This window comes from Amphiura filiformis, chromosome 11 (genome assembly GCF_039555335.1).
Source record: "Amphiura filiformis chromosome 11, Afil_fr2py, whole genome shotgun sequence".
Lineage (NCBI taxonomy): Eukaryota > Metazoa > Echinodermata > Ophiuroidea > Amphilepidida > Amphiuridae > Amphiura > Amphiura filiformis.
In genome coordinates, this window is record NC_092638.1 from 45,066,076 (window position 1) to 45,091,682 (window position 25,607).

A 25,607-nucleotide genomic window follows, 5' to 3' on the forward strand; every position below is an offset into this window, starting at 1 on the left:
TTTAATTTAAGTAATGCATCAGTTAATTTTTAACAGGTGATATATATTATTTTTATTAAGAAATTAAAGTTTGAAGAACAACTTTTTGTACTAATATCTCCACACAAGAGTGCAAGTGTCGCATCTCCTGCATCGTCACATTCGACCTGAGAATACGCAGAAGCCGGAGGGAATGAGATTGTCAAATTTAGGAAAATGGCGTCAGCAGGGAGAGGCGGAGTACAGCGAGTTTTAGTCAAATTACGTAAAAGTGTGGAAGAAGGGAATTACTATGAAGCTCATCAAATGTACCGGACCTTGTATTTTAGGTAACAGCATGATTTAAATATTAGTTAGTGGTTTTCTAGGTCGTCATGGTCGTGAAATTTGTGATTTCATCGTGTCACAATTAATGCACAAGCATGCAAGGTCATGCAGTGCCAGTGGGTGCAGTATATGGTGGTTGTCAAATTCTGCAGCCTTGTCATTTATAGCCCGAGGTCATGGAGGTACTCACACCTCTAGTACAAGGAACTTATACGATGTCCTCATTCACAAACTGAGTGATAGTGATACTATCTGTCCATCGTATAAGACTGTTACCGTACGGCAATGTGGTGAAGGAATATTACACAGTCAAGAATAGGCTCCATCATTTTTTTTATTATGATCCCTCCCAGTCTCCCAAAACATCAAAAGCTTTCCACTTATACTTACTTAAGACTGTCCTTTTTCACATAACGCAGACAAAGTAGGGCCAACTTGCCTAGAAATGGTCAAATTTTGGCAAGAAATATCTCTGATCTGTGTAATCCTATGTAAGTCCCATATCACATCGTTATCGGCGATCGAGGTTTTTTTTCTTCTGAAGTTTGGTTGGTACCCACCAGCGTCATGCATGTGAGTAATGTGACGTGACACAGCTAAAATAATCGACCGGGAATCGGGATCGTTAAAACGCCAACAAATTTCAAAACACAGAAAGCAGTAAACTTAATGGCGAGCGGTCCGAATTTTGAGCCATACAAGTTTACGTGGTGAACTACTCACACCTCCTTCACCCGGCTCCTTCACTACGATTTCCGCTGACTTCTCTCCGCACGTAGAACTCTTAGATGTCTAGGGTAGACTGGTAATATGAATTTTCATGATTTTATTAACAAAATATAGGTATCCCAGCCAGGCAAACCTAGGCTTAGACTTTTGTTAACACATTTGCTAGTCATGCTAGTCAGTGAAATTCGCCTAGACCGGGGCCCAAACACAATGCATGATATTTACATAGAAATTTGAATTTTTTTCGAGAACAGGTCGGTGAAGGAAACCTACATAAATATGTTTTCTGTAGGACTATACTTCACTTGACCCAAATATATGATTTTTTATGGTGATGAGCCAGTCGCACATAGAATTTTAGAGGATTTTGATAGCAGTTCCATTAAAAAAGCTGCTATCGCCATGAGACTAAGATCTAGAAACACCCCTAAATGCCGCTTTTGGGGAAATTTGCTAGCAGAATCTTTTTGATGAAAGTCAATCTTTGACAAGATGTAACTTTGTTACGGAAAGTGCTATGACACAAATGTTTTCAGTTTTGGCTTTCTTTACTCAAGGGCTTTAATTTGATATGTAAAATGATGCAGTTTGATGGCAAATTTGAATTCACCTAGCATACCTACAAAATATCACTTCTTACCGTTTCGGCTCACGAGTCACGTCATGCATGTGAAGATATGATTTTAATTTTAAATGAATTTACTCAAGAACACAAGCAACAAATTTGCTCACGGATGCCCTCGCATTCGTGGCAGTTCGTAGAAGTAAAATCGGGGGGGGGGGGTAAACATATATTAAAGGAGTGGTATAATTTTTAAAGTACGGTAGGGCCTACTATTTTTGCTATTTCGTGATCTTTAGTTTACATGTAGCGCATACAGCATCCTCTTTCTTCTTCCTCATTAGTGCCTCCCTCACATGAGTATTATCGCCACTGCGTACAGACAAGCTGTACTTATTTTTTACTCTGGTACCATGAGTACAGTCAACAGTACTGGGATGATCCCTTGCTCTTTTCGAATAGCCTGTGATAGGCATGATCACAAAATTTTCAAGTAGGTTTTTTCACATGGAAATTATCTGAGACGAATCGTCTCAGGAAATTATTTTGTTTAAAAAGGTGATCATTTAACTAAAAAAATGAGGGGTCAACCATGTCTGTTGCTCAAATATCAACAAAGTTATGGGCAAATGTCTGTTTTAAAAATTTTTCATTTTTCTGCGGCCATCATTGACAATGCCTTACAATGACTTACTGTACAAAAGAGCCAGTAATGCATCATTTTTCACCACGATGATCCGTTTTACACAAAGGCGATTTTATTTTATGAAATCTAACTATCACTATATGTCCAGCGAGGTCATGTCACACTTCCGGTGTGACATGTCCAGAACTCCAATACATTTTCGGAAGCGACAGACAAATTGCAGAACAGCGTGCAAATTTAAGCTTCCTGTAATATCTATTGCACATAACATAAGAAGTCACAAACTTACAAACTTCAATATGAACTTCAAATACACCAGACCAGCTGTTAATCATTAGCGATCCTTCAGAACGTTTTACCCTTGCAGCTGTTTGATGTAAAATGCGACTTCGCTATCTCCATTTTCCCTATCGAAACGTCAGGTGTTGTTTACAATTTTGCCGGAAATGTGGGAAATCGCCAGGCCTTCTTCTGGAAATGCGCAAGGCATTGTGGGAAATTGTCAGATCTGTGCACGTTGTGTAGCCTAAGTTCCTTGGCCCCGATCTCGAAACAATAAACATGGCGGAATAAAATGACCGTGCGTAAGCAGTAAAGGGACTGGTGGATCAAACCTATGTAACTCATCGGTCTGACAAGGTCAGGTCATTACGCATCATCAGAGTTGGTAAAGACGTCATCTGCTTAATTATTCATAGCTACGCTTGAACCGCTGGAATACATGGATTACGCCATTGTTGTAGCCGAGAGAGCAAGCGTGAGGTCTGGACACTTTTCGTGTTCTGGACACAAATTTGTCATAAATATATTGGCGATGTCCAGTATTTAAGGGCACTTTTACATACTGTACGCTTGCTTGTGATAGCGTAGATTCGATAGCTGTACAAATTGTACAAAATATCAATTTCATACTGACCTCAAATTGTTTACAAAAATATTTTGGTCCACACGTTGTGCTTGTATTCCGTTGTTCGACATTTACTATCACTGCATGATGACTTCTCTATCAAGGATAAAGGACCAGCACTTTTTAGACTATGTCTCCAAGTTTCTGGTGTCCAAATTTCAAAATTTTGTATTTTCCTATGGGGATTACACAGTTAAGCCATTTACTGTGGTCGCAACTTTTTGAGCTTTTTGAGTTGAACGTCGCCCTCTATACCTTCTGAGTTTTTTAGTCAGCAGGGCGGAATACCGCAAGTCGCTAACGTAACTCTGGAACCTAGAGTGGATGAGTGCAGATATATCAGAACCGGGGATGGTCCCCCTTCTCTTTTCGAATAGCTCTGACACTTTAACGTGCACAGGGATGAATCCTCCTGAACACGGGACCAACAGCTTTATGTGACTTCCGAATCACGGACGAAGCACATACACTACCTATATCTGCACATGCTAGGCAGTGTATGGGGGCGAGAGAAAATTCTTCAATTAAATTCTGAAATTAAATAACTGAACCTAATTGAAGGATTCCCACCATATAGGAACTTTTGGGAGGGAAGAGAATTTTCACCTAAGGCAAGCCCAAGGCTCGAACCTCGTCGATCAGATCTCCGGCCGGCAGCGAACGCCTTAACCACTCGCCATCTCGCCCTTACTTATATTAAGCAATGTGGACATACCTACCTGTGACATTCTTTAACTGCATTAATGTAGGGATGACCATCAAAATTTCATGTTGCCCCTATTGCTACAAAAGATTGTTTTCTGGAAAGAACTCATCAGCAGAAGTATTTTGGTGGTTAAATGGTCAAAATCGGTCAAAAACTTTTCGAATTATGAATTTTCAAAGTTTCCCATTCTGATCGGTCATTGGACTGAAATAAAATGACAAAGTCCAAAAATAGCAATGGGAGCAAAATTGGTATATATATTTACCTTTTTATATTTCTTTATTTTAAATATATGCAAACATGAAACAAGCATATTGTGAAAGTATCTAAGGGGTTTCTTATGAAATGGCACTTTACTAGCCCTAACCCTACCCGTGTTTTTTTTGCTATCGGAAGGGAAAGAAGGAACGAAAAAGGAGAGAAGATGAAGAGAAAAGTCATTTGGCACCCCCGGGATTCGAACCTCGGACCCCTCGCATGCCACGCAGAAGATCCCCAGCATGTAGCCACACATTGTGCAAGCAGTGCACAGCCACACGTTGGCCCGGCCAACGATTCCCTGGGTATATATGACTTGGTCTGATTGTGTCATCAAGTCCCGTGGAATGCATGCACGCAGAGTGGTTTTAATAGTGAGCTTTATTGAGACCTAGTTGGGTTAGGGCTAGTCAATAGCTAAATTATTTCTTCAAACCGAGGCACTGAAATCATGCTTTTAGAAAACATTTGCTAAAAATCATCCAAAATGGCTGAAATGGCACAAAATCAAAAGTCCAGGTGAAATTTTTTTCCACAACAATATAAATTATACTACACATAAAAAAAAATACTTCTACAAGGGATTTTCAACATAGAAATCCAAATAATCAAGTACCAACATGCACAGCTTTGTCCTGATATCACTTTTGGGGTTTTAACAAAATGTTTAACATCGACTGTGATTGGCAGCTGCATTAGGTCTTATTGATCTGAATATTTTGTGCCATTCTGAGCAGTGCTGTACACACTTACAGGAAAACCAAATAAGTTATGTTGCTGTAATTTGCAGGATCGTTACAAAACATATTTGGCATTAACATCCCTAATTTTTACAGAAAAATTTTGAAAAATAAAAGAATGAGCTCAATTTAGAAATGTCTGTGCAAGCAGTGCACAGTTGAGCTCCCTGCATGTCTATGGGAGTGTTCTAATAAACTTGATGGTTCATTGGTCATCCCTAATTAATGTCAGAAATACATGTACACAGGACCGACGGCTTAAAGTGCCCTCCGAAGCAAAAGCAAGTACATGTAGAGTGAAGTGCCTTGCTCAAGGACACAAAGAGCCAGCCGAGCTCAGGCGGACCTTGACTTCACAGTCCAATGCCTTAACCGCTAGGCCACGCTCCCCTCCCCTCTTTTTTAGTCTTGATTCAAGCCTGTATCCACCCGGGGCCACATACTGTATGTTATGTGTGTAAGTAACAGCCAACGATGGTGATTGATTCTCTAGCGATGGGGGTGCTCAAATATATGGTCTTGAATCAATCTGTATTAAATAAATCTCAGAGATTCCAGATTTATTTTTATGTGGACTACCAAATATAGAAAATAATGTGATGCCTCTCATGCCGAGATTTTGCATGTCATTTAGTGTTTGAAACATAAACACTCACGCACAATTAGGCATAATCGGTATTGTAAAAACCGAAAACCGATAAACCGTCTGTTTAAAACCGATATAAACCGAAAAATCGGTTTTTGAAAAAAAAAAAGAAGAAAAAAATCGAGTTTTTTAATGTTTTTCCAACCCATAAACAAACTCTAACCCTCCCCCAAACCTTACTACATAATATACAAACCCACCCAAGCCTAACTAGCCTAACACTGTTGCCCCAAACCCAAAAATGGAATAGGGGTGAAATTGATTTCACCACAAAATCGGACCTATATTTAGCATGTTTAGTAAATGCATGAATATATATTAATAAAGTTTCAATTACTTTATTTAGCATCATCTCATCAAAATGGCCATTTTTTATGGCTAATTATAGGAAGGAGATCCCTTTCACATAATTTTGGAAATTTCAAAAAAAATCTAAAATTCTGAAAATACAAAAAAAATACATTAGAGTGCACAAGTTGTTTTCTTCTAGGTAAGAATTTTTATCTTACATGCACCAGTTTCTTGCTTGCAGGTTAGAAATTTGATAAATAGGCCCATGCATGAATTCTTTTAAAGGTTTCTCTTTTATAATTTAGCAATAAAAATAACAAATCGATGAAATGAGGCAAAATAAAGTAATTAAAACGTTATTAACACATTTATGCATTTAAAACGTAAAAAATTAAATACCTGTCCGATTTTCAAGGTGAAATCAATTTCTCCCCTAATAAGGGGGCAAGGGTTTTGGATTAGGTTAAAGGTTAGTTGGGCTTGGGTGGGTTTGTATAGTTATAGTAAGGTTTGGTAGAAGGGGTAGTCGTAAGGTTGGGGTGGGTTGGAGGGTTATAAGGTTAGGAAAAACATTTAAACAAAATAAAATTTGAAAAAAAAATATATATAGGTCCGATTTTTAGGTGAAATAAATGTCATCCATAATTCCCGATTCGGGCAAGGGTGTTAGGTTAGTTGGGCTTGGGTGGGTTTGTATAGTTATAGTAAGGTTTGGCAGAAGGGGTAGTCGTAAGGTTGGGGTGGGTTAGAGGGTTATAAGGTTAAGGAAAAACATTTAAAAAAAATAAAATTTGAAAAAAAAAAATATATAGGTCCGATTTTTAGGTGAAATAAATGTCATCCCTAATTCCCGATTCGGGCAAGGGTGTTAGGTTAGTTGGGCTTGGGTGGGTTTGTATAGTTATAGTAAGGTTTGGCAGAAGGGGTAGTCGTAAGGTTGGGGTGGGTTAGAGGGTTATAAGGTTAGGAAAAACTGGGGAAAAAAAATCGATTTTTTTTTTTTTTTTCTTTTTTTTCGGTTTTTCGTTTTTGAAAAACGGTCGGTTTCGGTATTGATTTCAAACCGATATAAACCGCGAAATTCGGTATACCGAATATGCCTACGCACAATCGCACATGGTGCATACGTAAATGTGCAGCACAGCTGTTTCAGATTGGAAATTTTTGTATGTTATTTTTTACCATCCATTTCTATGTAAATTGCAAATTGCAAACACACCGTAAAAACGCCACGGGGAGGCCCCTAATATTTTTGTTGTTTCACCAAAGCTGCCCTACCCCGCTACCCGTAGCCTGAAGAGGGTGTTTGCAATGTGTTTATAAATGATAACCAAGAACTTCTTTATATTTTTTCATTACAACAATTTTAGAAACAAAGTAAAGGAGCAAAGAAGAAAAAATAACAAAAATATTTGAAAATCTCCAAAAATCAGTGAGGGCAGGGATGATACATGTAAAATAAATAACATACAAGTTTGTAATGTTATTTATTTTACATGGCATAATTTGACAATACAGAGATTTCCTATGGTTCTTATCTAAGCCTGGTGACCTTGATTAGCTGAAGTTCTGATGAGATTCCTTTGATGGTCTCACTTCTTGATCCAAGATCCGGCAATGTACAAGATCCTGTCTAAACAAGGGAAACCCCTGGTCTACCACATTCTCAGTCCAAAGTCCTGATGACTATGTTTTCACTATCCTAGCTGCTGTGCTAGTGTTTTTCTAATTGTCTTCAATGTTGACCGTAAGCTCCTCTCTCTGAGATCTCTTGAGCAAGCTTTTTACTGTACTTGACAGATAAAAACACTAAGCACCGGAGGAAAACGCGATCACGATTTTTGCAGCCGAAATTGTGTTTTTTGGATGCAATTGCGTTTAAAAAAAAATAAGAATTTAATTTTAAATTTTTAAATTTTGTTTAAAGTTGTAGACCCTATCTTTATCGTTATTCATGGTTGGAACCAGAGAAAAACTGCTATTTAAAAAAAAAAAGACAACTACAAGTTCTGAGGTTTTTATTAAGCTGGATAGAGTGCATTTTAAATACTTTTGCTTCTATTGAACAGCTAGCAATTAATGCATGTTTCATCATGTACTGTCCCAGGCTGTTCAGCTTTGAATAAAAACCTCAGAACTTATAGTTTTTTGGGTTTTTTATTATTAAATACCGTAGCAGTTTTTCTCTGGTCCCAACCTTGAATAACAAGAAATTTAGGGTCTATAACTTAAGGCGTTTTTTGGGGGTACATCACGATTTGTCGCGTTTTTTTGGAAAACCGTGGTGCGTTTTTTGGCTTCCCAAACCGCCTTTTTCTCCGGTGCTTAGATAACACACTATGCTAGTCCAGCAAAATACCACAGTTTGTTGATGGAGATATTTCAATCTGCCGCTTCTTTGAGTCGACAAAACAATTGAGCATCTATGATCTATTGGCTAGAAACATGTCCAAGTTTGTCTTCCTTCAAATCTCGATCGGCCTCAGATCAAAATCCTTGTTATCCTTCCCTACATGTAGTGTATGCAATAGTTCAGTGGCAATCAGGAGTCATGTTTTATGCGTCATCCTGGATGCAAAATTTTGAAAATCGCTAAATATGGACGCACTGAATCTCTAAATCCAAGGGAGTTAGGGGGTCCAAAAAATCTCAACTGGACGCACCCAAATCGCAGCCTGATTTACTGTGTAGAAATAAAAATCCTCCCCATTTAGCAATGTTAACTGTTTATTTACATAAATCGGCCACAAAAATCGTTGTTTTTCGGAAAATCCAAGGCTGGGCACCGTCAATTTTCAGTTCATATATCGTCGCCGGTCATTATTTTAGCCTTTCAAAACTCTCAGAAAGTCCAGCATTCTAAGGCGCCAAATTGCATAATATGCGCATCATTTTCCAAGTGAATTATGGACTAATTTACTTCAATAATTAATATATCACACAGTAATACTGATTTGTGAAGTAGAATTTACAGTAACTTAAGGCCAGAGTAATGGAAGACACATTCATCCACGCCCGAATTTGAGATTTCTTGATATTTATCAACACTAAGATGTATTCTTTCACTTGAAACTGATAAAATACAACTTGTTAATATTTACACGTATTTTTGCTTGATTTATTTCACTCTTTTCAACTCTTAAAAAGTCACATGGCTCAAGACAGCTTAGTAAATTGGCGGAAATAATGAGTCAGGAATGCTTTGAATGCAAAATATTGTGATTACGCGCGATTCGCATCACGTGACGAGGGCGCAACTCTGCGCTGTATGTCCAACGCAGCAGTCAAAGATTCGGTATGTTTTTAACGCCGCAAATGCGGTGTAAAAACAAAACAAAAATTTGCAGTCAAATCAAAATGCCACTTAGATTTTTTAATTATTTTGAATTTTGGCGCACTAAAAGCAGACATTATAAATTCATTGTTGCAAAAAGATGCATATTAAGACCATGCACCAGGTACAGCTTTTACAAGCGTGAAAGTCTTGCCGTTTTAAAATATAAGGACATTTTGTGCATAATTTTGACATTTTTTTACTAAAACATCGATTTCTCATAGTTAACCTTTGACAATATTGCACGATTTTTGTGACAAGATAACTCGAAAAATATGCAAGCAAAAGGTCAACTTTTTTCACTATCGTTTAGAGTACATCAAAGTCTAGGGAAGGTTTTCTTATTTTTTCAAAATATTTGTTTTAAACAAAAATATACACCATTATGTGCAATTTTAGCTGAATAGAATGACAAAATTGCTTTTTTCACATGTTTTTTCAATATTTCAAAAGAGAGACGAATTTCAAAAAATAAAAAACCTTCCCTAAGTTCATGTCTCTTCGTCATTAAAAGCTAACTGATTTTTTTTACTCCGAACTGATTTTTTTTAAGTTGTCACAAAAAAATTGGGGTAAAAAAGTGATTTTTTGTGGTTTTATCAAAAACTCGAGATTTTTGAAAAAATCTGACGTCACCATGGGATTCCTTGACTCATTTCCTTTCCAAAAATGTATAGTTTTATATACTTTGGAGATACAATTCAGAAATAATGATGCTCGAAAAGGTCCATGTTCTCTCCCATTATTCTGCCCTTAAGCACATAATAAAGAGAGATGAAAAAGTTTGCTGTAATTTGGGAATAGCTTATACTTCTGTGCAGAGCAAGTGTACAAAAAAAGTTAGAAATATCAAACCAAAAATGCTGAGCTCATAAACCCCTAATAAATAATAGAGCCTTCCTTCCTTCCTTCCTTCCTTATAAGTGCAATGCTCACATGAATGAGAACAGGCGCACTGCGTGGTGTGCATGGACCGGAACAATAAACGTAGCATGAAACTGAAGACAGGTGCAAAATATATACAGATGTGCCGAGTAAAAACTAGGCTGGTGATGAGACTACTTCAGTGGAGAATCCCTCAACATGGTCTTAAAGCTGTCGAGAGATTGGTACTGTAGTTTGCTGGATCCACTGGGAGCTTGTTCCAATCCCGGATGGTGCGTGGGAAGAATGAATTAGCAAACACTGAAGAGTTGGTGTGGAGTTGCAAGAACCTGGATGAATGGCCTCTGGTAGATGTACGATGATGGATGAGATATTGGTTCCATGTGATATCAACCAGGTCAAATCTGATCTTGTACATCATCAGTAGGCGACTGCAAAGGCGTCTGTCCTGGAGAGTTGTCCAGTTCAGGTTGCGGAGCATTGAGGTGACACTACTTCTTCTGTCGTGAGATTTCCGTGACAAAACGGGCAGAATTTCGTTGCACCTGTTCGAGCTTCTTTGTGTTACGCTGTGTGTGGGTATCCCAAGCTGATGCTGCGTCTCCACAGTAGGTCTGATGAAGGTTGTGTAGGCTGCTTCCTTAACTTTCTGACTGCAGTGGCTGATGTTGCGTGACAGGAAAGCCTTGGTTGAATTTGCCTTCTTGGTGACGGTGTCCACATGAGTGTTGAAACTTAGTCTGGAATCAAGATGGACGCCCAGATACTTAGCTGAGTTGACGGTCTCCAGTGTGTGGTCATGGATGGAATAGGATGCTGGAGTGGGCTTGCATTTGTTGGTCACCTGCAATACTTGGCACTTGGTTTCGTTGAAGCTCATTAGCCAGTCAGATTCCCACTTCTGGAGAGCGTCAAGGTCATGTTGAAGAGCAGCTGAGTCCCCTGGAGATGTGATGTTTCGGTAGATGAGGCTATCATCGGCGAACATCCTTGTTGTAGAGTCAGAGACACAATTAGGAAGATCGTTGATGTAGATAACAAACAACAGGGTCCTAACACGCTGCCCTGGGGGACACCGGATGTCACAGGTGCTTCAGGGCTCTTACTGCCATCAACAACGACTGATTAGGATCTGCTGGAAAGAAAGTCTCTGATCCAGTTGAGAGAACTACCATGGACGCTGTAGTGTTCCACTTTCTTTAGGAGGTGACGATACGAAACCTTGTCGAATGCCTTCTCGTAGTCTAGGAGAATCACGTCAGTCTGGGATTTGTTATCCAATCCTTTGGCCAGGTCATCCAAGGTGACAATGAGCTGGGTCTCGCAAGATCTTCATTGTTTGACAGAGGTGTTTGACAGTCCGAGTCTGTTCCCTTTGAACCATTAGTCCGTGGATGCAATGGTTCAGTGTCACTGTACCATCTAGTGAAGGTAGTGAGGTTTGGGGAAGACAGAAAAGAACTCGCAAAATTTTGCTTACAGTTTTATAAGAAACGTTTCTGGGTCTGACAATTACCTACATTCAGTCAAGTGGGTTCAATAAAGACAAGTATGGCACATATAGATAGCAACAGACATGAAATTTCCCCTTTTGGATCCATTTCTGTGGGATTCAGGTTGGGGAGTCTGGGGAAGGATGTGGCCACAGTATGGTAGCATCAGGGAATAATTTAGAGACTCAGTACACCGGTCGATCTTACCGTTTCCGATGTTGATTAAGATACTTCTTGCATCGATCCCGAGATGCGGAAAAACCAATAGTCATTTTGTCCCACATAAATGAATAAATAACAAAAACCCCGATCCCCGGTGGACTCACCCAAAAGGTGACGTCACACCATATGATCGCCTCTTATCCTCCTTGGTCTCCGACTGACACAGACGTGCCTATCGATTGTTCATAGCACTGTGTATCAATTTCTCGACCAAGGCGAGATATACGGTTGTAGTTTCACACCTTAGGTAAAACCAAACCGGTATTGTTCGGCTGAGGATAGTTTTGACGGCATTTTCTGGCGAAAAAGTGACAAAAACGATCCAAAACTTAGCTACATATCGTGCCTCCGCTTGTATCACGGGACACACGAGCAATTCAAAATGGCCGCTTCGTTGACGCCATTCATTTTGTTTCCCACGTAAAACAACCATTGCAGCCTGTAAGTTACAATAGATGTTTGTACATACACATTGTATTTCATGTACGGTAGGTTATTGTTGCTATGTTAGGGTGATTACTCTATCGTTATGTCTTCATTACCGTCCAATAAAGACGAAAGTTAATCAGATATTCATACGGTGGGGATTGGTAGGGACCCGCCTGACATTTTAGTAATAAAGTTAGCCAGTCCTTACTTTACCACTAACGTTAGCGACCAGCCTCCGTGCTCAGGTTTGCTTACTGGGCTTGAGTCGCGTGTTGGGGGGGGGTAGTGCCCCTCCCTTTTCTCCTCGCTTCGCCTCGGCCCTGTCGGGCTTGCCCTTCCCTGGTGACGGAGCGGGACCCACACCCGCTCTGTTTCACCCACAGGAGTGCTCACGATCTTCTAGATGTCTTTCTTTTGCTTAGGACTCTCCGAGTTCCAGCTTGACGATTTGGATAGGCTCCGCCATCGCCATAAGACGAAGAAGAAATCTACCAAGGGCACTGGTAAGGTCGACACGGTGGATTCTGCTGTGACAGCCCCTATGGGTCATGGCAGGTCTGCTTAAGGGGCTCCGGTCCCCGGACAAGCAGGCGGTTCCTTCGGGACTGCTAGCGTCCAAAGGCTCAGCAGCCAGCGAAAGCACTGACTATACGTCGGAGCAAAGTAGCAGGCAGCAGAGCGGTAACCACCAGCGAAAACCCTAGCGGGTTTTGCAGCAGGAGGATACCAGTCGACACGGTAGATTCTGCTGTGACAGCCCCTATGGGTCATGGCAGGTCTGCTTAAGGGGCTCCGGTCCCGGACAAGCAGGCGGTTCCTTCGGGACTGCTAAGCGCGTCCAAAGGCTCGGCAGCCAGCGAAAGCACTGACTATATGTCGGAGCAAAGTAGCAGGCAGCAGAGCGGTAACCACCAGCGAAAACCCTAGCGGGTTTGTAGCAGGAGGATACCAGTCCTCTAGCGAAAATCCTCACGGGTTTTTAGCAGGAGGACACCCGTCTGTTGCAGGCATATCTACAGGCTCAAACAGCCACAGTAGTAGCCAGCGACGGGCAGCATGCAAGGGTACCCGGGCTTGCCTGGGTTGAACCCTAGCATGCATGGGTTCAGCAGAGACGATACCGCGGCTAACGCTGTGGGTGTAGTCTTAGCAGAACCAACTGGGGTTGTCACACGGCAGCGTTCCATGGCGGGACCGCCGAGTGATACCCTGGGCCCTAGAATAGCTGCTGGCTGTCCACAGGGACTGGCTGGCGATTATTCAGGGGTTGGGCTCGCAGTCTCTCACGGGACAGCGACCCACGTGCATTCCGGTGGCAGCTACAAAGACGAGCTACGGCTTGACTTCAGTGGTAGCCGCTATGCACCCGCCCATAGCTGCCGTGAGTGGTCCGCCACACACAGCGACCTTGGGCGAAGCTCTAGAGGGTACAATAAGTAGCTTGAACAGCCTAGCTGATCAACAACCCACTTATGTCCTCGAGAGCCAGCGGAGCGTGGGTGATCCATTACCGTCAATGGGTCAATTACCCTCTCTTGATCGATCACTGTCAAATCAACAGGGCATAGCTCCATTGATTGACGCTGCCTATTCAGGTGGCGAGGTGATTGATCGGGGGGATGCACGCTCAGCTACCCGTGGTACTAGGCAAGCTCCCTCTAGCCAAGGGACAGCCGGTATGAAGGGTACCCATACACACGGCTTGATCCCTTGCGGGGAACGCAGTGAGGCATGGGTACAGTGGTACACAGCCGGGAGCCCTCACGGGCACCTACGCTAGTCCCGCGCCGGTACCACGCCAGCACACAGCTTGATCCCCCAAACAGGGAACGCAGTGTGGCGAGGGTACAGCGGTCCACAGTTGGGAACCCTCACGGGTACCCACGCTGATACCAAGACCGGTACCGCAGCACTCGCTTTAGTCGCCACAGTCTCTGTGGCAACAAGGGGGAGGCGGTGCTGGTACTGCAGTACCATGGGGTTACCCTGGTGGCGGATCCTTTCAGGGTCAGCTGCCGGCGGGGTATGCGCCGTGGTACCCGCCGCAGGGTGTTTCTTCCACGGCTCAGCACCGCGGCAAGTGTCGCCAGCGATGGCCACGCAGTACCAACATCAGCTGTTGACCAGGCCAGCCGGCATGGGGCTAACCCAGATCTTGATCAGGGTAGGCCGTGCTGCTGCTAGCGCTAGGACGACGGCTGCGAGAGCATGCGGACCCAGTGGTGCCATGGCGGATACCTCAGGGTCTTGCGGGAGTACTCCCTCTTCTGCTGGCAGGTAGTCGGCGAGCCACACAGTGGTTATGCCTTCTTGCCCGCTTTCAGATGCCCGTCCTCAGTTACCGTCATCATCGGAGCATGATACGGATACTGTGGGCGAGGGAAAGGAGTCGGAAGCTGAGTCCGGTAGTGACATCACTACAGTCTCCTTCCCCGCTGCCCCTTGAAGGAGCAACAGCACTGATCTTCCTCCGGACACCCCCCTAAGGGGGAGTCCATGGAGGAGGACCAGGGATCCTTTTCAGTAGGATGCTCAGCTGCTGCTTCCTCACAGGGGACGCCTACACTCTCATTCCCGCAAACCTCACGGGTAGATATCGAGGGCTGTCGAGCTCAGTAGAGCTATGACGCCGCGTGCTTGCACGCTTCCTCTGCGTGTAACGCGGGAGGACCACGGGACCTACCTGAGGGGATCCGAGAGGGACCCAGATGTCGTCAAGCGTATCACGCTCAGACAACATCTGAGCTCTTCCGCAGGTGAGCCTATTAGCGGTGCTAACAGCTAGCCTCAACGAGAGCTCCATGGGCCTAGCCCATAGGGTGTCCACTCAGCGCTGGGAGGGGCCTGCCACTCCAATCGCTCAACGCGATGGAAAGGCAGGGTCCTTTTTCTTTGGATGCTTCTGCGCCACGGTGGAGGACCGTGCAAAGAAGCTACCAACGGGAGCACTCTGAAGAGGTCGGAAACTGCCCTTACCATGGGTAGGAGCTCCGACTTCAGCAGGCCGTGCACCACCAACAGTACCCGAGCCCACTACCTCTGCAGCACCCATTTCTGGGAGGCGCAAGGGTAGCACAGGAACAGCTGGCAAGCCCCGAAGAAGAGCAAGCGCTCTTCCAAGGGAAGCTAAGCAGAGCATTCCTGGGGGACTCAGCGGTTTTTCCACAGGGGGATCTCCCAGTGGACGACCGCTTATGGCTTTCACCCAGAGGTGGGAAACCATCTCTTTGAGCGCCTGGGTATGGTCAGTGGTGAGTGGGGGTTACAGACTGGCAACCCAGTCTCCCCACATTCATCTGCACATTTCAGAGGTCCACAGTAGTGCCGTCAGACGGCCCCCAGCGTCGGGCACTACTGACAGGGATCACACAGCTTCTCACGCAAGCGGGCGATTGTCCCGGTCTACCCCCGTTCTACTGGGTGATCTTGGAGCCATTGGCTCCAAGGAAGACTGGCGACGGGAGCCCCATCCGAACCGCAGACTGTTGAACACGTTCTTCAGGCCCAAGAGGTTCAGAATGGGGACTCTCGCCTCGGTGCTAGCCTGCTCCATCAGGGGCATGGGAACAGCATCGCTAGATCTCTCGGACGCCTATCTGCATATGCCAATCGCCTCTCAAGATCGGAGGCATCTGCGCTTCTAGGTACAGGATCAAAATTACCAGTTTTGATACCGCCATCCGCCTGTCCATCTCTCCCAGGGTGTTTAACACTCTTGGTCAGAGCGGTGGCCGCGTACCCGAAGCACAGGGGTGTCAACATCAGTTGCTACCTGGACGTTTGGCTCATATACGGACGCACTCCACTGAAGACTACGGGTCTCATGGGGTTGATAGTCCGTAGGGTGCGGGACCCTGGATTTTTTTTGATCAGCTCAAAAAAGTCCAGCGTGGTCCCGACGCAGTCACCACTATTTGTAGGGGCCCAGATCACCCTCACGGAGGGTTCAGCGGTGCTCTCACCCGAGCGGGTGGCGAACATGGTGCGGTGTGCCTGACTCTTGGCCGAAGTCTCGGGCAAAACCCGCTGTGGCATGGATGAAGGTGGTAGGCCTAATGGCCAGTATGGTAGACCTCGTACTGTACTGCCGCTTTCTACGTTAGGGCTTACCCAACTACACCTTCTAGCCTGCTTGCAGGCCCAGTCGTCACCAATATCCCTCGCGGTTCCGTTGTCGGAGATCGCGCGAGAGAACTCTGGTGGTGGACCCATCAGCCCAATTTGACCCAGGGTGTCAGGTTGCCTGCACCCCCGGTATGTCACGTAGTGCGACCATAGCGCCAAAACGGGGCTGGGGGTCCACATCCACGGAGACTCCGTCTCGGGCCTATGGGGGCCATAGAGACAGAGTTTCACATCAACCTCCCTCGCTTACGAGGAGGTGATCGTGGAATCACATACCGTTGTCCTGACGGATAACACAACCGTGGTAGCCTACCCCAACAGACAAGGGGACTCCGGGCCACCACGATTGAGCCTGCATGCACGACACCTGATAGGGTGGTGCAAGTTCAGGCAGATTACGATGAGAGCGATACACATCGCATGGCGTCACCAGCATCCTCGCGCACAATCTGTCCCGAGCCAGGGTGTCGGCACCAGCAGAATGGTCCCTTGCTCGCAGGTCGCTCAGACGATCTTCAAGGGATGTACCACCCCTCGAAAGATCTGGTCGCATCTCATCGCAATCATCCACTGCCGGTGTACTGCTCAAGGGTCACGGACCCCCAAGCATTCACCGTGGACGCTCTGTCCATAGACTGGGGAGGGATGACAGCTTATGCAGTCCCTCCGATCTCACTACTCATGAGGGTGGTGGCCAAGATCGGGTGGGAAGACTGCATTGTCATTCTGCTAGCGGCAAGGCCGCTGGCCCTCCCCGAGGTACCAGATCTACTCCGGATGCCCGGAGCGGAGGTACCCAGTCTATCACTAGAGCACCTGCAGTTAGCTGCATGGCCCTTACCAGGAACACGCAGCGGAGGGATACTTTTCATCAGAAGCTGTTTTTCTCATCGCCGGGCTAGACGGAAGTCTACCCTCCGCACGTATAGCCAGAGTCTGGCTCCATACTACGCTTGGTGCAATGAGACAAATAGCTCTCCGCTAGAGCCTCTGTGCTGCTAGTTCCGGAGTTTCTGACAGAAAAGTTCCAAGCAAGACTTCAGCGGGCCACTGGGGCCAGCTATAAGTCAGCTGTCCTCTCCATTCACCGAGGTTTCGAGACGGGTCGACTATCATAGCCGATGGTTACCTTATTAGTCTACGCCTCGAAAGTATGTTCAACAAGAATATAAAAAAAAGGAAAGTGATCCTCCTAAGGGATCCCAACACAGTCTTAGATTACTTTAAGGGTCACCTTTTGACCTTCCGTCAAAAGCGACGCTTAAATACGTAACTCTCAAGATGGCTTTCCGGTTTGGCGTTGGCTTCGGACGGCGGTGCTGAGTTGCACACGGTCTCGAGGTTAGCTTCCGTGTTCACAAACACTGGAGCGACACTGTTTCGGGCGCTCTGTTCTCGTGACTACTGAACGGGCGCGGTGCATACCGACATTCGTCCCTCTCCAATCCCCAGGGTTGGGCAAGGTTCGGCTGAAGCCAAAGATAGGCTGGGGTGTCCGATAAGGCGCTGCAGCACTATTTCTTCCGAACACAAGCCTTGCGAGGGACTCACGACCGCATTCATCACCCTTACAGAGTTTTCGGTCCAGCCGCTGTCGCAATGGCTGGTCCAGGTGTTGGTGGGGTCCGGGGGATGGCGAAGGTTTCGCGTCCCACGACCCACTCGACACGAGCTATCTCATCATCTTGGGTATACCATTCGGTTGTCCCTTGAGGAGATCTAGCAGGCGGTGTCCCGGAAGCCACCTTCGCCCTTCTCTCACGATACTTCCGTTTACGTTAGTAATCAGAGACGGGCGGAGGTTTACGGGACATTGTTCGGGCGATCATAATACGGTGGTGTACGGGTACCAGGTTTTCAGACTATACAGAATACTCAGCATGGTAAGAACCAGTGTCGCTATTCTTAACCACCAAACTTATTAAGTAAGGAGGTTTATGTCTGTGATCGCGTGGTCTTTTTGTTTCCCGACCGCTGGGGAAAATATTTTCTGACCTCGCGAAAACCATCGTTACCGCTCCCGATCCCTGATCTGATGCTGACCAATCTTGTACCTCCATCCGTCGGTTACTTGCTAGATCGATCTTTCAGATGTTGATGCAAGAAGTATCTTAATCAACATCGAACGGTAAGATCGACCGTGTACTGAGTCTAGTCCCAAACAAAAATGTTTGGTAGACTCATAACCGGTGCGATCTTACCTTTCCGATGTTGATTATCCCGACCCCGCCACCCCCTACAAGTTTGGTCCGAGTAGGGGATCCCAAGTCGGATAAGGCGATCATATGGTGTGACGTCACCTTTTGGGTGAGTCCACCGGGGATCGGGGTTTTTGTTATTTATTCATTTATGTGGGACAAAATGACTATTGGTTTTTTTTTTTTTTTTGATCGATGCAAGAAGTATCTTAATCAACATCGGAAAGGTAAGATCGCACCGGTTATGAGTCTACCAAACATTTTGTTTGGGACTATTTATTTGGCAAAATAGACACCACTGCACAGGATACATTTAGTCTACTTTAGTAGACCATTTTAATTTATCATCCCTCCCTCTGACCATGGAAACGCCACCTATCCTGTTATGTGAAACATAACTTTTAAATGTTTCATTTCTGATAATCAATGTGCATTTTGTATTTCCTTTTATATTTTCAGGTACATGGCTCAAAAGAAGCATGCAGAAGCAATAGAACTGGTCTATTCAGGTGCATCACTACTTCTTGAACACAATCAGGTAGTGTAAAAATAACCATCAAATCCAGCTCGCTGTGTGTTTTTCATTGACATCCAATAAGTTTGCAAATTTTCATCCGTTCAAAATACTCCTACCCTTTTGTTAAACTCTAAGCCTCTAACATACATGTAGATATAAATGTACTGATGTGTCTGTACTTTCCTCAGGTGTAATAATTGCAAGTTTGAAACAATTTAGTGAGGGGGAACTGAATCTGACGATTCATGTCAGAAATTCACAGACTCGCTATACTGGAGTATTGATGAAAAGAGATGGTCCGGTCTGGTCTAGAAAAACATTAGGTTTGCCTTACTGTTCAGGGGTATGGGATGGGGAAGTCCGGCATCTAGGTGAAGAAAATCTTGCTGCTGGGCTCTAGTTTGAACACTATCATGACTATTTGTAAGAATTATGAAACATATTGCTTGTGTTACATGTCTCTCAACAGGATGTGAGTGGAGCTGATCTGTGTCTTTTACTTGTTGAGGCCTTCAACACGACCGAGGCCTCAGCCTCAGATACAAACATCCAAAGAATAGCAAACCTTTTCAAGAAGGTCCAACCCGATGTACCAGAGAGGAACAAGTTCATGATGTCTGCTCTGCAGTGGTCAAAGAATGGGGACCCTGAGGTGAAGACGGGAATCCGGAACTGCACCAAAAGTTGGCAAAGATATTATGGGAGGGTAAGAGTCAAGTCTGTTTTGGGCATTTTATAAATCTTATTAAGGACTATACTAACTTCCAGCAACATACACAGAGCTTTGTTCCCTTCTCCTGTGTTGTAGTATCATGCCAAGCTACAATCAACGAAAAAAGTCTTGGAACGCTTGCGTGTAAATAACGGAAAACGGTCACCCCCTCTCCCCCGTGCAATGTTGAGAAATACCACAGTCTTCAGCAGTTTCCCAATGTGTTCCAACATTGATTGATGGAGAGAGGGGAAGGGTAAATCATAGTTGTAGATGTCATGCTTGTTCCCAGGCAAAATATACGTCATTTCCATGATCATATGAAATTCTGCACGGAATTTCGACAGAGTGTACCAAGCGTTCCATAATGCATATAAACTGGGAACTAGAGTGCATCTGTCCTGTCTTTAAAACATGATGACACCCACGACATACATTCACATTAGCCTTTTCGAAGCATGGCGTACAAAATAGGAGGGCAGTATTTAATATGGGTAAAACCCGCCAAATTCAAAAGACTTCAAGACCCACTTCGTGCAGTGCTATCTTATTGTGTCTGCCATACCTCTAAAAGGCTAATTGTACCTATATTACATGTGGCAGCATTTCTGCTCCATGTTTCAAGCTTAATAATCCTCTCATGATATTATTGACATGATTTCTTTGACCTATTTGACCTCATGTCCAGTGTTACATTGTACATGTATATACAGGTCATAAAATACACTCCCAGTCTCTGTGTTTGCCGCTGCTCTATGATAATTAGTTACATACTGTTTTTCTCCCACAATCCATCACAGAGAAGAATTACCAAGATTCACGTTACCATTTCATCCACTCCAAGGATGGGGAGGGCTGTGCTACAATGTTGATTGAGTTCCACATACAGACTGGATACCCAGGAGAAGTGGACCTATTTTTAGCACAAGCTGTACTACAGTAAGTTAATACTTGATTATATGTGACATGATCAAGGGGAATGAGTCACATGTCGACCCTGGTCGAAAATGAGTTTTACATGTATTTCTAAAGAGGACATTTAGAGCATTCAGAAACTGAGAACCACATGTTGATATGCCTTTTCGTTGCAAAGTTACGTTAATTTATCAATCGCTGAAAACAAAAGAATTTCAAGGCTTTCTTTGCCAATATCTCAAAATCAATATTAGCGACATCAGACTCATTTCCTCTGATCTCATCACATATAAGGAAGATATTTTATAAGAATCAAAGTTTGAAACATAAGGACTACTTTTGAACTGATAGTAATAAGTTTTAATGGGACGTTTTAATTTTGGTTGTGCTAGTCTCGCTATATATTAAACATTTTACTGATTTATATAGAGACTTCAGTGGATGAGTGCATGATGTAATAATTAGAAATCAGTAGGGAAAAGTAACAAGAGACTGTTATGTGTAAGAAACTGTTGGATAGATTTGTCAAAATCAAACCAACTATGCTTTGATGTGGTATCTTTCTGAATGCAAATATGAACAAACTTTACAAATTACATGCATAAATCAAACTACTGTAAAGTATCATGTATTCAGGAAGCATTCCAGGTTGAAGACTTCCGCATAATGGTTTCAAGATATAAAACTTGAGAGAGAAACTTAAAAGATTGTCAAAATGTAAGAGCTAATAAAAATATTCAGGACTGGGAATGTACATGTAAAAATACATTTTGGAATGAACAAGTTTAAATTATGCATTTGCTTTACCTTTTTTGGTTGTTTTTTTTCACAGGTATTTATGTTTAAAGAACAAGGCTACAGCTACAGTGACATTCCATGTATACACAGAGAAACACCCAGCAATTGAAAGGGGTCCACCTTTCATACTACCGCTACTCAACTTTCTCTGGTTCCTTCTCAGTACTATAGACACGTAAGTTGAAACTTTAAAAAAAAAAGAAACATAGGGATCTACACAATCCAGGAATAGACCTGTTCCAGGCATAGTACCATACCTAGTCCCTGTCTTGCGATATTGCATTCACCTAATCGGAATTGTATTATTGCAAAATTTACAAAGCGGAGAAAAGTGGAATTTGACATTTGTAAAGCAGAAAAATTGTGGGCTTTAGGATAGGGTAAGGTCCAGAGTATAAAGGGTTAGAGTCTGGGTTAGGTTTTGGCAATTTGGGTTAGGATTATGGCTTAAGTTATAGGTTAGGATTATGGTAAACTGAAAGGTTAGGGTAAGGATTTGGGTTTGGGTTTGTAATACTTTTATTGGGTTTTCGGACTAGCGACCTTCTGTACTATCGACCTGTAACAGAGATTAATTGTAATTAAGCATGGGACTATACCCAGGTCATTAAATGGTCTGATGCTTTACATGAGGTGCAATATTGGACAAAAATGACATGTTTATTTCTGTGTTGTTTTTTCCACAGAGGCAAACTAACAACATTTACAGAACTTTGTGACAAGTACCAGCCAACACTAAGGAGAGACCCAGCGTATGCAGAATATCTTGACAAGATTGGCCAACACTTCTTTGGACTCCCCCCTCCTGAACCCTCAGGACCAGGAGGAATGCTAGGTATGTATGTGAAAATGAAGGAGAGTTGTGTTTTTCAGCAAGGGTTTTTATTGCACAGGTAATTAATGGACGGTTTAGGCATTTTGGGTGGACAGGTTACTGGTTCAAGGAAGTCTCCCACAATCATAACATTATAGAAAAATAATTATCAAGCATGGTTTTGTTTAAAACTCATATTGACCATAAAAAATGAATAAAAACAGCTGTCTCTCAACATGCGATATTCAAAACTCCCTGACCCGACTATCTTGGGCAATGATGTCATGGTTATTTGTGTTCAATTGTCATCAGCCTCCATTGTATTACCAGGACGTCATTGCCCTAGACAATTTCGGTGCCCAGGAATTTTGAATATCGTGTGTTATGATTGCTGGAGACTTCCTTTAAGCCGTTACTTTCAAGTGTGCAGGTGCTAGTTTTAGTTGATTTAATATAAATGTGTCACTCATTTAAGTGACTGAAAAAGTGAAGTGGTTAAAGGAAGTCTCTGGCAATCACAACATTATGCCTTATATGTAAGATAAATAATTATCAAACACGAATCACATAGTAACCATAAAAACCAATAAAAACAACCGTCTCTCAACATGCGATATTCAAAATTCCCGGGCACCGAAATTATCGAGTGCAATGACGTCCCAGTAATACAATGAAGGGTGACAACAATTGAGCACAAATAACCATTACGTCATTGCACGCGTAGACAATTTCGGTGCGGGAAATTTGAATACCGCGTGTTGAGAGCTGACTGTCTTTATTCGTTTGTTTTAAATAAAACCATGTGATTCATGCTTGATAATTATTTTTCTAACATATAAGGCATACACTGTAATGTTATGATTGCTGGAGACTCCCTTTAAAGTTAACAGCAAACAAGGAAACAATTATAAGTGAAAAACTTGACATTAATATCTATCATCTCTTTTGTTCTGCAGGAAACTTATTCAAAAATTTATTCAGAACAGATGATGATACTGATGACAGCACCGTTACTAGGCAACAAGCAAGGAGAACCACAGAACTAAAACCAAAGGAAGAAGATCTGGATTAATGTCTGGAGGCAGCTTTAAATAAGTAACATGCTAAATGGAAATGCTAAGGAAAATGTAATCTCTAAAGACCTGAATGTTTTAACATACAAATGAAGAGTTCAGATGGAAAACATGGTTTACCAAAGGCTGCCCTGTGTACTTTTGTATTGATATTTTTGTTTTATGTAGTAAGATACTTTTGTTATGGCTGATAAAGGATGGACACTGATAAGGGATGAAAAGTCGACTGCCGGTTCCGGGCGGTTCCAGTTGTTGTTCTAAACAATGGAACATAGTTCAACTGCCGGTTTTGATTTCATCCCTAAAGGAGAAATGGTGTTAAAGGCATGAAATAACAGTATCAATAATAGTGAGAAGAAAATAATATTAGGCAGTACACGCAGTGTATATTGTGTTTTGTGCCTGAACTCTTCGAATACAAACCAACTCTGCATTTACAAATGTATATTCGCTGTCGTAGTGCGGCGTCAAAATTTATCATTGCTAGGGCAACTGGTTCACGCTATCTGTGTTTGGAATCATGATCACAACACAAGGTCAGTGGGTTGCTAACATGTGCGCAAACCAAGTGTGAACCAGTAACTAAGGTATGACGTATTTACTATGATGGTGAATTACAGACAGCACTGTAGCATTTTATTCTCTTTCATCTGTAAGTTTATAACCCAGAAAATGCTTCAGTTCCTATGCCAATCTTCATTTATTGTAAAGGAAAATGTAATGGCCCACTACTTACTCGAGAAGCCTAGCTTTGAATTTGCACACAATAGTTTGAGGCTTATAATTTGGTTCACCTCAAGTTCGGTAGTGACGTCAATGCTTTTTTGCGATTGCGCCGCAAGCGTGCCAGCAAGCCGCCCCTGTACGCGTGCGTGGACAGTCAGCGCGGGTAACATTACGCGCGCGCTTCCATACTGCGGCGAGCAAAATACGCACCTACGTCACAACCAAACTTGAGGTGAACCACATTATAGAGTCCACAGCTTCAATGTATTGTTTTTGGTAGGTCAGTGTTGACATTGCTGACATTTTTTGCAAAGCATGTTAGATATTCTGTTGATGTTTCAATTTGAATGATAGTTATTTTGATGGGTCAACTGTACGAGGGGGTATCAAAAAGTTTTAGAAATCGAACAGAAGTGAAAGAGCTATATCAATGAAATTTTGTCAGTGCAATCACTGGTCCTTATGTACACTATGGTGCAAAAATGGTCTCATAAGTATGTTTACTTTTTCTACAGGCGACGCTAGATGCTAATAACCTGCTGCCCCAGTTACTGCGCATAAACTGCAAGATTGAGAAAATTGAGGCAAGCAGCGTTATTAAGATCCTGCATTTGAAGGGTTGCAGTGCCCAGAAAATCGATGATGAAATGAAAGTTATCTTCGGTGGTGATTGTGATATTGTCACTGTTGCTTTTTGGAAAATGAATTTTTATTTCATCACAGATTTTTTGGGCACTGTAACCCTTAAAATGGAACTTAATCATGCTACATGTCTCAATTTTCTCCATTTTGCTGGTTATGCGGTTACATAGGCATGTACTGACATCTAGCGCCTGTAAAAAAAGTAAACATTCTTATGAGACCATTTTTGCATCATATTGTACATAAGGACCAGTGATTGCACTGACAAAATTTCATTGATATAGGTCTTTCACTTCTGGGCGATTTCTAAAACTTTTTGATACCCCCTCGTATGTTTAAGTGCAAAGGTTGCATATTTTGAAGTTGAATTGAAGGGCAATTGTAGCAACATTTTCGATGTGATCGCCCATCGTGATCACCTGTGTTTTCTTTGCTTTATTACACATCATGCTTCATCAATTTCTACTAGATTTTGATAATTGGGGATACTACCCTAGAAAGTGAAGCTATCGGTGAGCAAATTCAAAGCTAGACTTCTATAGCAACGACCACATTAGGCTATGGAAACTGGAATTCCATCTCTCTTTCATTGGCGTTGGGCGTGCCTGTAATATACTTTTCTGTTGGAAGTGGAGGTACTGTATTAGTTGATGTCTTCTTCGACCCTTTGTGGGGGATCCATCATCTTGCTACCAAAACACGGTTCCATATCATGCAATAGACCTTTACAGCAGCTGATCGAAAATCTTAGGAAATTAGTTAACAAAGATGTCACATGTGGTAAACAATACTCCATTAATCAATCCCACACTGGGTACAGTGTGTTCAGTGAGCTTATGGCATGGTCTGATTGTTCACACCAATCATGTACCATGTTGCCCGTACTTACTGAACAGGGTGCCCACACTGCATGGTTGAATACGCTTTGAAATC

At 43.1% G+C, this 25,607-nt stretch overlaps 1 protein-coding gene across 1 annotated transcript; it reads left to right on the forward strand.

Annotated features, from left to right (window-relative positions):
• Nucleotides 1-158: 158 nt before the first annotated feature.
• Nucleotides 159-24,402, forward strand: LOC140164886 (Golgi to ER traffic protein 4 homolog). Its single transcript, XM_072188265.1, is given in 8 exon segments — nt 159-308; nt 18,937-19,015; nt 19,464-19,656; nt 19,659-19,700; nt 20,507-20,645; nt 21,454-21,594; nt 22,106-22,254; nt 23,190-24,402. Coding segments are annotated over 8 exon segments (972 nt in total). The 5' UTR covers nt 159-195; the 3' UTR covers nt 23,306-24,402.
• Nucleotides 24,403-25,607: the final 1,205 nt, after the last annotated feature.